This window comes from Balaenoptera borealis (genome assembly GCF_965194805.1).
Source record: "Balaenoptera borealis genome assembly, chromosome: 1".
Taxonomy (NCBI): domain Eukaryota; kingdom Metazoa; phylum Chordata; class Mammalia; order Artiodactyla; family Balaenopteridae; genus Balaenoptera; species Balaenoptera borealis.
Window position 1 is genome coordinate 48,103,486 of NC_138860.1, and position 15,420 is coordinate 48,118,905.

Consider the following 15,420-nt stretch of genomic DNA (forward strand, 5'->3'; position numbering starts at 1 on the left):
GTTCTGTACAAGGGTGCTACCTTTTCCTTTTTATACATTCTTATAGCTAATCTCACCCATTCCCATGCTTGAATTATCATACAAGTAACCAATTCTAGGATCTTTATACCTTGTCAGATTTCAGTCCTGTATTCTAGATCCTTATATAGATGGTCTACTGGATATCTCTGAGTGACTCCACTGGTACCTCAATTTAACTGGCACCAAAATTAAACTCATTATCTTCCCCCAGCAAACATTTTTCTCGTGTTTCCTGTTTCAGTGAATAAGGCAAATATAAATGATGGGAATTCCCTGGCAGTCCAGTGGTTAGGACTCTGCGCTTCCACTGCAGGGGGCATGGGTTCGATCCCTGGTCAGGGAACAAATATCCCGCAAGCCGCACACATGGCACGGCCAAAAAAAATTTATATATATATATATATATAAATGAGATGTATTCTAGAGTTCTTCCAAAGTATTTACAGAGGTAGTCCTTGTACTGTCTGCTACAGAAGTATTTAGAGTATGTAAGATGTAATACAAGCACAAATGACTGTATTGGTTTGCTGATTTAGTGAGGATTATAAGAGTTTCATATCTATATCTGGAAAAAAATGTTCACTCCTGCTTATCAAAGAAAATTAAAATGAAGCAGTGAGCCTATTAAAATGGCAAATATTTTTATACATTTAAAAGATACCCCATGATGAGCTTGCAGAAAAGTGAGTTCTCAGACCAAGTTTCAATTGGTTAAACTTTTTTGGAGGGTGGTTTAGCAATATGTATCCAAGAGGCTTAAAATGTTTTATACCTTTTGACTTAGTAATTCTCAATCTAGTTTATCCTAAAGAAATAACTAGAGATGTGCATAATGATTTATTTGTGGTATTATTTTTGTAATATTGAAAAAAATTGTAAGCTGTCTAAATGAGGGTAAGAAGATCATAATATAAATTATGACACATCTGTATGATGTATTATTATGTAACTCATAAAAATTAGGCTTTGGAGATACAGACGTAGAGAACAAACATATGGACACCAAGGGGGGAAGGGGGTGGGTGGGATGAACTGGGAGATTGGGATTGACATATATACACTAATATGTATAAAATAGATAACTAATGAGAACCTGCTATGTGGCACAGGGAACTCCACCTCACTTCGCTGTACAGTAGAAACTAACACAACATTGTAAAACAACTATACCCCCAATTAAAAAAAAAAATTTAGGCTTTGAAAAAATATTTAAAGACATGGGGAAATGTGATATAATGTAATGAGAAAAATCAGGATTCAAAACCATATGCATCTATGGTATGATACATTGGTATTATGAATAAATGAATATACACATGGGAAAAAGACAAGAAGAAAATATCTATATAAATATATTTTATTTAGGTTAAAATTTCTATTCTTGTTATGCTTTGTTTCATTTTCTGTTTTTTATAATAAGTGCCTCTTATATAATAAGAAAAAAATATATGAATGATGATGCCATTTCTATTGGGATAAAAGAATAGGCATTTTTTCAGAGTATATTTTTAGTTACCAGATTTTATTTTTAAAGTTCCTCATTCTTCATGGCACTAATAATGAAGTTCTCTCCCCTTTCCTACTCCCAGTGCAAATTTCTGGTAATTTTTTTATTTTAGTTCTAGAATCTTTAATATATAAATTTTTGTTGGTTTACCAAAATTTTAGGGTCAGTTTGAGTTAAAACAAAGTAGTAGTTTCCAGTAGGAAAGAGATCTAGTGTCATCAAGACCTAGATCTAAAACTTAGCTTCACCACCCACTAACTCCGTGTCCGTGGGCAAATCATTTACTCTCACCAAGTTTCAATTTCTTAACATTACAAGGGTATAATAATACTTTACCTCAAAGAACTGTTGTGAGGCTTAGGAGGTAATATGTAAAGGTCAAAATATGACTTCTGGCTGTATTTAATAGCTGTAAAATTACTAGTGATTGTAATCATTCACTAGTGAATATAATTGTAATGAGAAAATCCCTTTTCATCATTCCTTAATTGATGGACTGATACTTTGAGCATTTAATGAACATAAATACATACAGTATTTACAGAGCACTACCTATAAAAAGTAAGTCTTTGGGAAAAGCACATGTTACCAATGAGTTAACTGATTAAAATGACCTGTTTCAGTTTGACCTATTGTTTTATTTCTTTTTTTCAGGTAAAGGACTTATCTTCAGACACACTTCTCCAACAGCATGATGATTTGGATTTGGCTTTGGATAGTTGTTATAGTGGAGATACAGTAGTTATTTTTCCAGGAGAATATCAAGCTGTAAATCTTGCTTTATTGACTGATGACATCGTTATAAAGGGTTAGCAAGGCATCCTTTGCAATTTTTTAACAGCAATGTATGCTGGACAAACTGTATATTATAAACATGGTTAATCAGATTACTAGAAATTAGAACAGGGTTTTATGTTTCACGAAAATCCCTTATGTGCCTTTTACAATTAAGATTTTCTCACCTGTTCGGTAGTATGTTATCTGTACAGGTGACCTCGTTTGGACATACTGTACCAGAGCAAATCAATCAATGAGACCACTTTTTCCCCATGATAATGTAGCACTACAAGCAGAGATTCTAAATAAATAATCAAAATCAGAAAAAAAAATCAGTTCACAATATCTTCTATTAGCTCTATATTTTTATCTAAACTACTTTTTTCTCCTCTGTCTCCATAGCACTTCATAGCACTCTAGTAGGAAAACCTAAATGTGAGGCTATATTAAAATATCCTCAGCATTTTCTCACAAAGTTTAATTCACATGCAAACTCACTAAAACAGAAGTAAAAAGCAGAGTTTACTAAATTTCTTTTAGGTTCTGAACATATTTAGTGACTTTAATTTTGCCCTTTTACATTAAAGTAAGGTTATTCCCCTTGTCTAGCCAAAAGAAAAGACAGATGACTTAAACTTTGCTATCAATTCAAAAATTGAGCAAAATTTTCACTAGATTTTGATGACTGTAATCAGTTATATTTTGCTGAACTATATGTGTAATAAGGATCATATTTGTAATTTTAAAAATTGGTAGTCTTCTTAAAGATCCAACCCCTTATTTTTGGACTGATGTTAAGTTTAGATGATTGCTCAGACTACTCTAGAACAAAATTATGGATATGATTACATTAATCTTGTAACCTAATTCAAGTCTCTGCCTGTCTTTTTCGTTATGGTAATTTATAATGGTTTTGAAACCAGGTTTTGGTAAGATACTTTTTGTATCTTACACATTTTGTAGATGACTGCTCACTATATAATATAGGGAAATATAGAGTGGAAGGAGTATGTTGAATAAGTACCATAGGTACATTTAGATTGATTATAAACCCAGATTCTTGCATCATGGCATCAAATAAGGACAAAAGACTACATTATAGTTAAGTATCTAATTAGTTGACTGAATAATTACAGATGTTACTTATTAAAAATGTGTGAAAAAAACTTAGTAAGAGCAAGTATTATTGAATGACTAAAGGGCTTTAAGCTTTGGGAGTACTGATTTAATTATGTATTTTTGTCTTTATACATCAGGAATTGGAAAGCGAGAGGAAATTATGATTACTTCTGAACCTTCTTATGACAGTTTTGTGGTGTCCAAAGCTGATAATGTGAAATTAATGCATCTATCTTTGATACAACAAGGGACAGTTGATGGTATTGTGGTGGTGGAGTCTGGTCACATGACCCTAGAAAACTGTGTATTAAAATGTGAAGGAACAGGAGTGTGTGTTCTTACAGGAGCTGCTTTGACAATTACAGACAGTGAAATAACTGGTGCCCAGGTATTTTATTTTATAAAACTTATGGGTTTATTTGGCTATTGATAACTTTGAGTGATCTTAATTTGGAAACAAAGGGTAACAATTATTTTATCTTTGAATTGAATTATAATTAAACTTAGAAACCGATAAAAGTAAATAAAATGAGGACAAGTATAAGTGTGTCATTATACACTTAGTACACTTAGGAAAAGTAAACTGCCTAAGTCCAAAGTAAGAAATTACTAGTTTGGGTTTATGTGTGATTTTTTAAAAAATCTAGGAATCAGTGGCTGTAAAACAGATCATGAGTCAGTTACTTGATGGTTTACTTAAAAAGATATAAGTACTTATAAGCTATCAGACATTGCTGTAAGGTATTGTGATTAGTTCTGACAGCTTGAGTCTAAAGATAACAATCACAAAGACCATTAAAGGACTAGAAAATTGAATGAAAAAAAGATTAAAGGAAGCAGAAAAATAAGACCTTTTTATAGAATGACTTTTTCTTAGTTCCCACTAAAATGAGGAAATACTTAAGCAGAATTATGAGGGATTTAGAGTATATATAAATGAATTTTTATAACTATTGAAAATAATTGCTTAAAGAGATCTTTGACTCCCTTCTAAGACTTGATTTGGGTAGGAGAGCAATGTTATATGCCATATGACTTCAACCTTCCTTCTAGGCCTAATGATTCTCTGACACAGTTTGTTTTAAACATTATCTCCACAAAATTGTTGTTTGCACTATCATGTATTTTCATATAACTTAGTGTGTTTAGATTGCTAATATAGAATTACAGTTTTCAAATCTAAAGAAAATTTTGGAGAGGTGCATGTGTTTTATAGATTGTTTTATTTGCTTTTAATTTACAGGGTGCTGGTGTTGAACTGTATCCTGGAAGCATAGCTATTTTGGAAAGGAATGAAATTCATCACTGTAATAACCTCAGAACAACTGACAGTTCAAAAAGCACCTTAGGTGGAGTTAATATGAAGGTATTTTCATATTTTTTAACATAGAATTGTTGTAAGAATTATAAATAATTATTAGAAAGATACCTTCAGTCTTAAATTTTAGTCTAAATGTTATTGTTGATTTGGAAAAGTATGGTACAAGTAATTAAAATATGGTTTAAATGATGGTTGATAGGAAACAAGTTTAGTCTTATTTAATAATTTCAACTTAAATTCTTAGTAAATAACTTTGAATATGAGAAAGTAGGGAAGTTCTCTTATAAATGTTTTTTCATTGAGCAGACTTGTAATACATTTTCCAAGGTAAAGCAAATTAAGAGGATAAATATATTAAATATTTTAAGTCTTACTTTCAAACTTTGTAAAATAATTTAAGCTAACCAATTAAAACATTAATAGCAATAATTAATGTGAAATGCCTTCCCATTCCTTTCTACTTCTATAAATTCTACCTTTCTAGGTCCCTCTCTAGACTCGTATAGTTAATGAAGTTTTCCCTAGAACACTAATTTACATATCATTAAATTATTTTCATCTTTAGCATTTTCATTATCTGAAATTATTTTCATATTTATCATGTTATATTAAAAGTCAGCTTCATGGGATATTGCTGTATCCCCATCTAGAATCGGTTGTCTTTATCAATAATGGATAAAATTGAAAACTCCATTTAAAAAAAAAAATTTTTTTTAATTAATTAATTTATTTATGGCTGTGTTGGGTCTTCGTTTCTGTGCGAGGGCTTTCTCTAATTGTGGCAAGTGGGGGCCACTCTTCATCGTGGTGCGCGGGCCTCTCTTGTTGTGGAGCACAGGCTCCAGATGCGCAGGCTCAGTAGTTGTGGCTCACGGGCCTAGTTGCTCCGTGGCATGTGGTATCTTCCCAGACCAGGGCTCGAACCCGTGTCCCCTGCATTAGCAGGCAGATTCCCAACCACTGCGCCACCAGGGAAGCCCGAACACTCCATTTAATATTAAAACTTTTTGTAGTTAGTATTATATTAATCCAGTGTGAGGAAAATAATACTTGTTCAAAACTGAGAGATTCAGTTGTTCTAAAGAAATGTGTAAACTCAAGAATAAGTTCTAGAGTTTATGAGATGTTCATTAGTTCATATTTTATTTTTATAGAAATTGAAAAACTAATTTCCTTGAATAATTTAACAGGTTCTTCCAGCACCCAAGTTGAAGATGACCAATAATCATATTTACAACAACAATGGCTATGGAGTAAGCATTCTTCAACCAACTGAACAGTTTTTTATTGTAGCAGAAGAAGCCCTCAGCAAAGGGGCTGCTTCAGGAGATAAAAAAGATGATAATATGCTCTCCAAAGTAATGCAAAATCTGAATCTGGAAATGAATAATAATAAAATAGAAGCAAACTTAAAGGGGGATATCAGAATAGTAACAAGTTAAAGCATCTGGATCTATGTTAAAGTTTTATGTTTCAGATATTTAATAAATAATTCTTGTATCCCACAGAAATGGTAGTTTTAATTAAATTTGAAACTTAATTTAAAAATTTAAATATTTAATGCTCTTTCACTGAATGATTCATTTTAACATGTTTTTTTAAATAAGTTTGAGATATAATTCACATATCATAAAATTCACACTTTTAAAGTATATAATTCAGTGGTATTTAGTATATTTTTAGTATATGGTAACACCATCATAACTAATTCTAAAAACAAATGTGGTGTTTTTTTTTTTAATTAATTAATTAATTAATTTATGGCTGTGTTGGGTCTTCGTTTCTGTGCAAGGGCTTTCTCTAGTTGTGGCGAGTGGGGGCCACTCTTCATCGCGGTGTGCGGGCCTCTCACTGTCGCGGCCTTTCTTGTTGCGGAGCACAGGCTCCAGACGCGCAGGCTCAGTAGTTGTGGCTCACGGGCCTAGTTGCTCCGCAGCATGTGGGATCTTCCCAGACCAGGGCTCGAACCCGTGTCCCCTGCATTGGCAGGCAGATTCTCAACCACTGCGCCACCAGGGAAGCCCCAACAAATGTGGTTTTAAATATTGTTTTATGTAGTCTTAGTCCAATAAGAAGCTTTAGGTGTTTTATGTAGAGACTTGGAAAAAAAAAAAAGTTTATGGCCAATATCTGATTCATTCCCATTTATCTGTGCAGGTAACTGGAATAAGACAAGATAGCACTATGTTTAGGCTTAACTATAGGAAACAAGAAAATTCAAAATAAGAGAGGCAAAAAACAAAGAAATGTATTTCTCCCGCAAAGTCACACACATGATTTCAAGTTTCATGCCTCTCTCCAGCTAGAATCTGATCACATGGCTACATCTAACTGCAAATGAAGCTAGGAAATATAATCTTTAAATTGGATGGCCATGTGTCCTCTAAAATAGGGTGTTCGTTTTGTAAGAAACTGGTCTTTTTCACAAAGCTTAGCTTACATTGACCTTAGGATGTAAAAGGAAATAAGCACTCAGGCTTCAGCCCCTAATCTTTCCTTCCACAATTTGACTTTTATTCAATACTTTTGTGTTATCTGTAACTTAGCAAAGGTGACCCTGTGTTGCTATAGAGAATCTCTTGAGGCTGAGAGTTGAATAAAGTATAGTAGCTGTTCTTCAGTGTTTCATTGAATAGCTTTTTTTTTTTTAAACACAAGGTCTTCTTAGCCAGGTGACATATAATTCCAGGGAGGAGGCCTTAACAAGAACAATCTCCCTATAATGAATTTGATAAGCTGTAAAAGTGGGGATTTTCCTTCACAATCCTCTTCCTCTACTTCCCTGTTTTTGGCTTTAGGAAGAGTATGTGATGGACAAAGATAGGCTCTTTTGAGTAAGCAGAAAGCAATAGCCTCACATGAGCAAACTTCTCATTCATTGGTTACTTGCCTCCTTTCTGTTGCTGCCATTCGTTTCCAACCAATTACTTTTTTCCCCAGGCCCATTCAGAATACAGGGGTTTTTTTGTTTTTTTGTTTTTTTTCTCCTATTCTCATATCTCTAAAGCATGCACAAAGCATTTTTAAGATTTTCTAAGAAATCTGAACTTTGATAAAGTTATTTTTCTCCCTCCTTCACCCTCCCACCCTTATATTTTTCTCTCCATCATAACGAACTACCACAAATTTAGAGGTTTAAACATCACCAATTTATCATCAAACAGTTCTGTAGGTTGCAGTTTTGGCATGGGTCCCACCAGCCTAAAATCAGTGTTGACAGGGGTTTGTTTCTTTCTGGAGGCTTTAGGGGAGGATTTGTTTCCTTGCTCATTTGGGTTGTTGGCAGAATTCAGTTCCTTGCAGTTGTAGGACTGTTTTCTTGATGGTTGTCAGCTGAGGGCTGTTCCCAGCTTCTGGTGACCAACTGCATTTGGGTTACGTCCTCCTTCCTCCATCTTCAAAGCCAGCAACAATGGATTGAGTCCTTTTTCTGCTTTTAATTTCTTCTGCCTCGTCTTCAGTCTTATCTCTCTGAGCCAACTCTTCTGCCCCCTCCCTTCCACTTTTAGGGACTCATGATTAGATTGAGCCCACTTGGATAATCCAGGATAATTTCCCCATCTCAAGGTCCTTAACTTGAATTACATCTGCAGAGTCCCTTTTGCCATGTAAGATATGCATTCACAGGCTCTGGGAATTAGCATGTGGACATCTTTGAGGAGCCATTATTCTGCTTACCACTTGTCTTAACCAATTTTCTAGGTCAAGGGAAGACAAATCCTAATTCTACTCCTCAAATGGGATTTAAGAAGTTTCCTCCACCAGGACCAACCAATGCATAGCTTTTATACATTTAAAAGAGATTCTAATTTAGAACAATGGCATATGCCCTGAGAAAACCATAATTCAAAAAGAAACATGCACCACAATGTTCACTGCAGCACTATTTACAATAGCCAGGACACGGAAGCAACCTAAATGTCCCATCGACAGATGAATGGATAAAGAAGATGTGGCATATATGTACAATGGAATATTACTCAGCCATAAAAAGAAATGAAATTGAGTTATTTGTAGTGAGGTGGATGGACCTCTGTCATACAGAGTGAAGTAAGTCAGAAGGAGAAAAACAAATACCATATGCTAATGCATATATATGGAATTTAAAAAAAGTGGTACTGATGAACCTGGTGGCAGGGCAGGAATAAAGACACAGACATAGAGAATGTACTTGAGGACGGGGTGAGGGGGCGGGGGGGGGCGAGTGGGGAGCTGGGACGAAGTGAGAGAGTGGCATGGACATATATACACTACCACATGCAAAATAGATAGTTGGTGGGAAGCAGCGGCACAGCACAGGGAGATCAGCTCCATGCTTTGCAACGACCTAGAGGGGTGGGATAGGGAGGGTGGGAGGGAGACGCAAGAGAGAGGGGATATGGGGATACATGTATGCATATGGCTGATTCACTTTGTTGTACAACAGAAACTAACGCAGCATTGTGAGGCAATTATACTCCAATAAAGATGTATAAAAATAAAATAAGAGATTCTAATTTAGAGTCTAAAGAAGAGGTGGTTCTGTATTTCTGCTCTGTCCTTCCCATTTGTGCACATATCTGGCTTGCCTACTGGACAGTAATTTTATAGTATAGGCATTGGGTCTTAGTAACCATTATATTCCCCACTGTACTGTGCATTCCAAGTAGTAACTGCTGACAGTTTTAAAAGAGACCAATGGGTCTCTGCTTATGCAAAAGACTGAAATGAGATTTACAATCTAGGACTTTTAAGGATATTTCATCACAGTTGCTGGGGATGGAAATGTTAGGATTCTGGAGGTGAGGACTGGACAAATCAAGATTAGAAGAGTGGCCTTGGTGTGGAATGAAAAGGGATGAATTAGAACCCCTTTCTGCCTTTTTGTAAGGAACTGGCAGTAGGAGTGGAGATTTCCTTTGCTCCACTGCAATGCCAGTAGCAGCTATGGTAAAGTCTCAACTGAAGAAAAGAATGGGAACTATAATGCTAGAGCCTCTTGTCAGTTTATTAGAAGCAGTGAAAGTGGCAGGTGGCTACAAACCAAGGGACTGAGGCACTCCTCAGCAGCACAAGGTACAGAGAAGTTGCTAATATAATAGGAGCACTTCCCTGGTGGTTCAGAGGTTAAGAATCTGTGCTTCCACTGCAGGGGGCATGGGTTCAATCCCTCGTCAGGGAACTAAGATCCCACATGCTGCCCGGCATGGCCAAAAAAAAAAAAAAAATAGGAGCAAGTTACTATTCTTTGTGAGACACCCAAGATGCATGTTATCTTATAGATTTAACGTTATAATCAGAAAGCAATAAACTTGATGACAGGGGTCTAATTCTTCCAAAGTATTAAAGTAGAAAATGAGAAAATCATACAAATATACTACATTTTCAGTGATTGAATCAAATCAGCCATTCTTAAACTGAAGTACAGGCTCCAAGAGTCTGTGAACTACCTGAAATTTTAAGTAAAAAACTATGTGTACATGCCCTTTGCTGGAGAGAGTCCGTAACGTTCACACTCTCAAAGGAGGCTCTCAGTCCCCAAAAGCTTAAGCCAACTGAACTAGATAGTATTTAAGTTTCCTTTTACATATTCTTTATTACTACTCAATTGAGGCCTAAAACAGCTTTTAACAAAATGTGTTGCTTTGTCTACAGAATACTCTGATTTGTTCTGTAGAAAATTCAGGCAACTTTATATCATTATTTTAATACTAAACATTATGCCATGTGTTTTTTTGTAATTTGATATTTTTCAGATTTTGCAGTTGCACAGATAAATTTACTTTATTTCCTAATAAAATTCTGAAGCCATTGGCAGGTATCATTAGAATACTAGGTTTATTTGGAAATGCTTAGAACAACTACTAATGCCCTAAAACTTAGATTTTGTTTAGGTCAGCAGGTTAACCTAAGCCTCTTATGCTTCCTGTTATTTTAAAAAGAGCTAAAATTTTCAATTATTTAAGTTAAAATTACTATAGTATTAAAAATAACCACCAAGTATATATTTCACATTTTTACAGGTTAACATGAAAAGTATTATACAGGTTTAACAGTTGAGAAACATTAAAATACTGGATTTGTAGCCAAATCCTTTGTTGCCTTTACCCTAAATTTATTTCTATGTTTGAAAGAAATATGCAATTTCAAAGTCTTGAAATTTCTGAAGGATTCCCCCATTAAGGTTAATGTGACCAACTCATCCTAGTTTGCCTACAACTTTCTTTGTTTTAGCATTTCCCATGTCTCAGAAAACCAGTCTGGGTAAACTGGGAACATCTGGTCACCCTAATTAGTTCCTAGGAAATAGATTCTTAAAAGTTAAATTATCACTAAAGTAGTCTGATAAATTCAGGTGACCTCAATCAGTTAATTTTGAGAGATTCAATAGTGCGGGCATACCTCCTTTCATTGCGCTTAGCTTTAACACACTTCACAGATGGGTTTTATACAAATTGAAGGTTTGTAGCAAATCTGCATCAAACAAGTCTACTGCCACCATTTTCCAAAAGCATTTGCTCACTTCATGTCTCTGTGTCACATTTTGGTAAGCCGCGAAATACTTCAAACTTTTTCATTATTATTATATTTGTTATGGAGATCTGTGATCAGTGATCTTTATGTTTCTGTTCTAATTGTTTTAGAGCACCACAAACCATGCCCATAAAAGATGGTGAACTGATAAATGAGTTCAATAACTGAACTGATAAATGCTCCACTGATGGGCCATTCCCCTCTCTTTCCCTTCTCCTTGGGCCTAACCTATTCTCTGAAGCACAATATTGAAATGAGGGCAATTAATAAGCCTAAAATGGCCTGCCTCTAAGTGTTCAAGTGAAAGGAAGAGTCACATGTCTCACTTTAAATCAAAAGCTAGAAATGATTAAGCTTAGTGAATAAGGCATGTCAAAAACCAAAAGAGGCTGAAAGCTAGGCCTCCAGCGCCAGTTAGCCAAGTTGTGAATGTAAAGTTCTTTTTTAAAATAAATTACTTAACACATGAGTGTATTCAATGGGAGGGCTTTTTTTTTTTAATTTTTAAAATTAAGTTTTGGCTGCATTGGGTCTTCGTTGCTGCGCACGGGCTTTCTTTAGTTGCGGCGAGCGGGGGCTACTGTTCGTTGCAGTGCGCGGGCTTCTCATTGCAGTGGCTTCTCTTGTTGTAGAGCACGGGCTCTAGGCTCATGGGCTTCAGTAGTTGTGGCTCGAGGGCTCTAGAGCGCAGGCTCAGTAGTTGTGGCGCACGGGCTTAGTTGCTCCGCAGCATGTGGGATCTTCCTGAACCAGGGCTCGAATCCATGTCCCCTGCATTGGCAGGCGGATTCTTAACCACTGCGCCACCAGGGAAGCCCCAAGATAAAGTTCTTGAAGGAAATTAAAAGTGCTACTCCAATGAATGCATGGAACAGTCTCACTGCTAAGGAGAGTTTACTGGTCTTGATAGAAGATCAAAGCAGCCACATTCCCTCAAACCAAAGCCTAATCAACAGCAAGGCTCTAACTCTCTTCAATTCTACGAAGATTGAGAGAGGTGAGAAAGCTAAAGAAAAGTTTGAATCTAGCAGAGGTTGGTTCATGAGGTTTAAGAAAAGTAGCCGTCTCTGTAAGAGTGCAAGGTGAAGCAGCAACTGCTGACATAGAAGCTGCAGCAAGTTATCCAGAAGTCTAGCTAAGATAATGAGGGTGGCTACGCTGAACAAGACTTTCAATGTAGAAAGAACAGCCTTATGTTGGAGGAAGATGCTAGAGGAGGAGCCAATGCCTGGCTTCAAAGCTTCAAAGGACTAACTCTTTTGTTAGGGGATAATGCAGTTGAAGACATGCTCATCTACCATTCTGCAAATCCTAGGGCCCTTAACAATTATGCTAAATCTACTTTGCCTGTGCTCTAAAAACAGAACAAAGCCTGGATGATAGCACATCTGTTTACAATGGTCTACTGAATGTTTTGAGACCTACTGCTCAGAAAAAGATTCCTTTCAAAATACTACTGCTCACTGACAATGCACCTGGGCACCCAAGATCTCTGATGGAGATGTGCGAAAAGTTAATATTGTTTTCATGTCTGCTAACACAACATCCATTCTCCAGACCACAGATCAAGGAGTAATTTCAACAAGTCTTACAGATAGTGATTCCTCTGACGGACCTGGGCAAAATAAGTTGGTATCCTTCTGGAAAGGATTCACCAATCTAGACGCCATTAAGAACATTTGTGGGACTTACCTGGTGGCGCCGTGGTTAAGAGTCCGCCTGCCAATGCAGGGGACGCGGGTTCAAGCCCTGGTCCGGTAAGATCCCACATGCCACGGAGCAACTAAGCTCGTGCGCCACAACTACTGAGCCTGCGCTCTAGAGCCCACAAGCCACAACTACCGAAGCCCGTGAGCCTAGAGCCTGTGCTCCGCAACAGAGAAGCCAACTGCAATGAGAAGCCTGCACACCGCAACAAAGAGCGGCCCCCACTCACCGCAACTGGAGAAAGCCCGCGCGCAGCAACGAAGACCCAATGCAGCCAAAAAAATAAATAAATAAATTTATATATATAAAAAAACATTTGTGATTCATGGGAAGAGGCCAAAATATCAACACTAACAAGAGTTTGGAAGAAGTTCATTCCAACCCTCATGGATGACTTTGAAGGTTTCAAGACTTCAGTGGAGGAAGTAACTGCAGATGTGGTGAAAACAGCAAGAGAACTAGAAGTGGAGCCTGAAGATGTGACTGGATTGCTGCGATCTCATGATAAAACTTGAACAGAGGAGCTGCTTCTTATGGATGAGCAAAGAAAGTGGCTTCTTAAGATGGAATTTACTCCTGGTTGATGAAGATGGTGTGAAGATTGTTGAAATGACAACAAAATATTATATATATGAGTCAACTGCTTTCAGACATTGGATGATAGGCAACGTAGAACTGTGATCCCCAAAATAAGGGAAGAAATTAGATGAGCCTAAGACCAGCCTGACTTTGTGTGGAGGCACTCTGGATCATGACAGAGGGAGAAAGGAACAAGCAGAGAAGAGCAGTCTCAATGAGTTAAAAGACAGACACTGGAGTTTGAGGAGGGTAGTTAAAATTTGTGGGGCAGAATATAGGACACAGCTGCAGAGAGAAGAGTTCTAGAAATCTGCATAGCAACTGCCTTAGGTTTCTACCTAAATTCTGAGGTAGAATTTAGAATTTTCTGAGTTTAAACTATGCCTCCCTGAGTGGTTCTTTCAAGCTTCAGAGAATGTAATTTGATACCTCTTCTGGCCATTTTTGATTTCCCATTTCTAGTTGAAGAAGTTGGAGGAATACGTATCAGTCAGGTGAGGAATTACTAAATTTATACGTTTTATGGAGTTTTCACAACATGTGCAAAGGACACAAGAAAGCCATTGATCGAGGCTGGAAATTCGGTGTGGCTACTGAAAGGAACTGAGTGTAGGGTAGGAGTGAGGGGATAAGAAGGGCGCTTAGCCTTTATCCCAAAGGCAATGGGAACCACTGGCTTAAGCAAAGAGGGGCGTGGTGGTGACCTTAGATTTGTATGGGAATGTTAATCTAACTGCAGTGTGGAGAATGGACTGTAGACAGGCAGGACTAAACAAGCAGGAAGATCAGTTAAGAGGCTGCATCAGTGTACATACAAGTTAATGATAGCCTGAATAGAACACAGGCAGCTCGTTTAGAACAGCACAACTGGAAGGTGTTCTGGAAGAAGAATTGACTAGATGTGGTGATATTTATGGCTTTGGCTGAAACTCCTATCTGTGTTTAAACAAACAAACAAAAACCAGTTGAACAGTGAACAGAGTATATACAGCATAGGATGAGTTAGGGGGTTTTCTTCAGTTTGTATAGTACTTAAGTTTTTTTATTTCTGGACAGAAATGTATGTCCAGTAAGTAGTTGTTTACATAGGTCTGATGCTCAGAAAGAAAATCTCAGTTGGAGATATAGATTTGAGAGTCTGTAAACTGGACTAATCAGCTTATCAACAGTAACTGCTAAAGGTGATCTAAAGAACGTATGTATAATGAGAAGAGGATTTTGAAAAGGACATTAACACAAAATATAAGTTGCCCAAGATCATTCACGTGTCAGCAGTATTAAGATATGAGCTCAGTCCCGTCTCATCCAAAAACTTTGTAATCTCTACTATACTGTGCTATTTCTGAAATTAGAAATGTGAAAATTCATTGGAAACTATAAAGTGTTATAAGCGTATAAACATTTCCACTAAAATAAACCAGCTTAACAAATATCCTTTGAAATACATGTTAATGTAGAGTTACTTGTCAAATATCTAAACTTTCTGCATTGGTGAAGCTTCTTTGCCTAAATATAATCTTTATTCAAGGGTTACATAGATTAATTTTTAATTTTGATTAAAATTTTAAAATAATTTTTACACTGGAAACTAATTTAAGAAAAGAGAACGCTGACCTTGGTCTTAGATTTTTCAAAGACAAAGCTTGGGAAAAAGTAAAAACGTTCAGCCTTAGGTCAAAAGTTTTATTCAGATACAGAGGCCCATGTCAATTGTGTACTGGCCAGTATTTACTGCAAGAATAACAACTGCAGTTCAAGGCTATTTATTCTAACTACTGTAAGTAATAACATCAATTGGTATACTTGTGAAACAAAGTACAGTTTTTCCTCTAATGTTTAAAACTAACAGATGTAATTAAGTGCCATTGTAAAATTT

At 36.4% G+C, this 15,420-nt stretch overlaps 1 protein-coding gene across 1 annotated transcript in view; it reads left to right on the forward strand.

The window, feature by feature from the left end:
- SHCBP1L (SHC binding and spindle associated 1 like) overlaps positions 1–15,315 on the forward strand; it is a 55,680-nt gene extending 40,365 nt beyond the window's left edge. The window contains exons 8-11 of the mRNA XM_082401740.1: positions 2,183–2,336; positions 3,562–3,812; positions 4,668–4,790; positions 5,936–15,315. Of these exons, the coding sequence (XP_082257866.1) occupies positions 2,183–2,336; positions 3,562–3,812; positions 4,668–4,790; positions 5,936–6,187 (780 nt within the window). The 3' untranslated portion in view covers positions 6,188–15,315. The remainder of the gene's footprint in view (positions 1–2,182; positions 2,337–3,561; positions 3,813–4,667; positions 4,791–5,935) is intronic.
- The last annotated feature ends 105 nt before the right edge of the window (positions 15,316–15,420 follow it).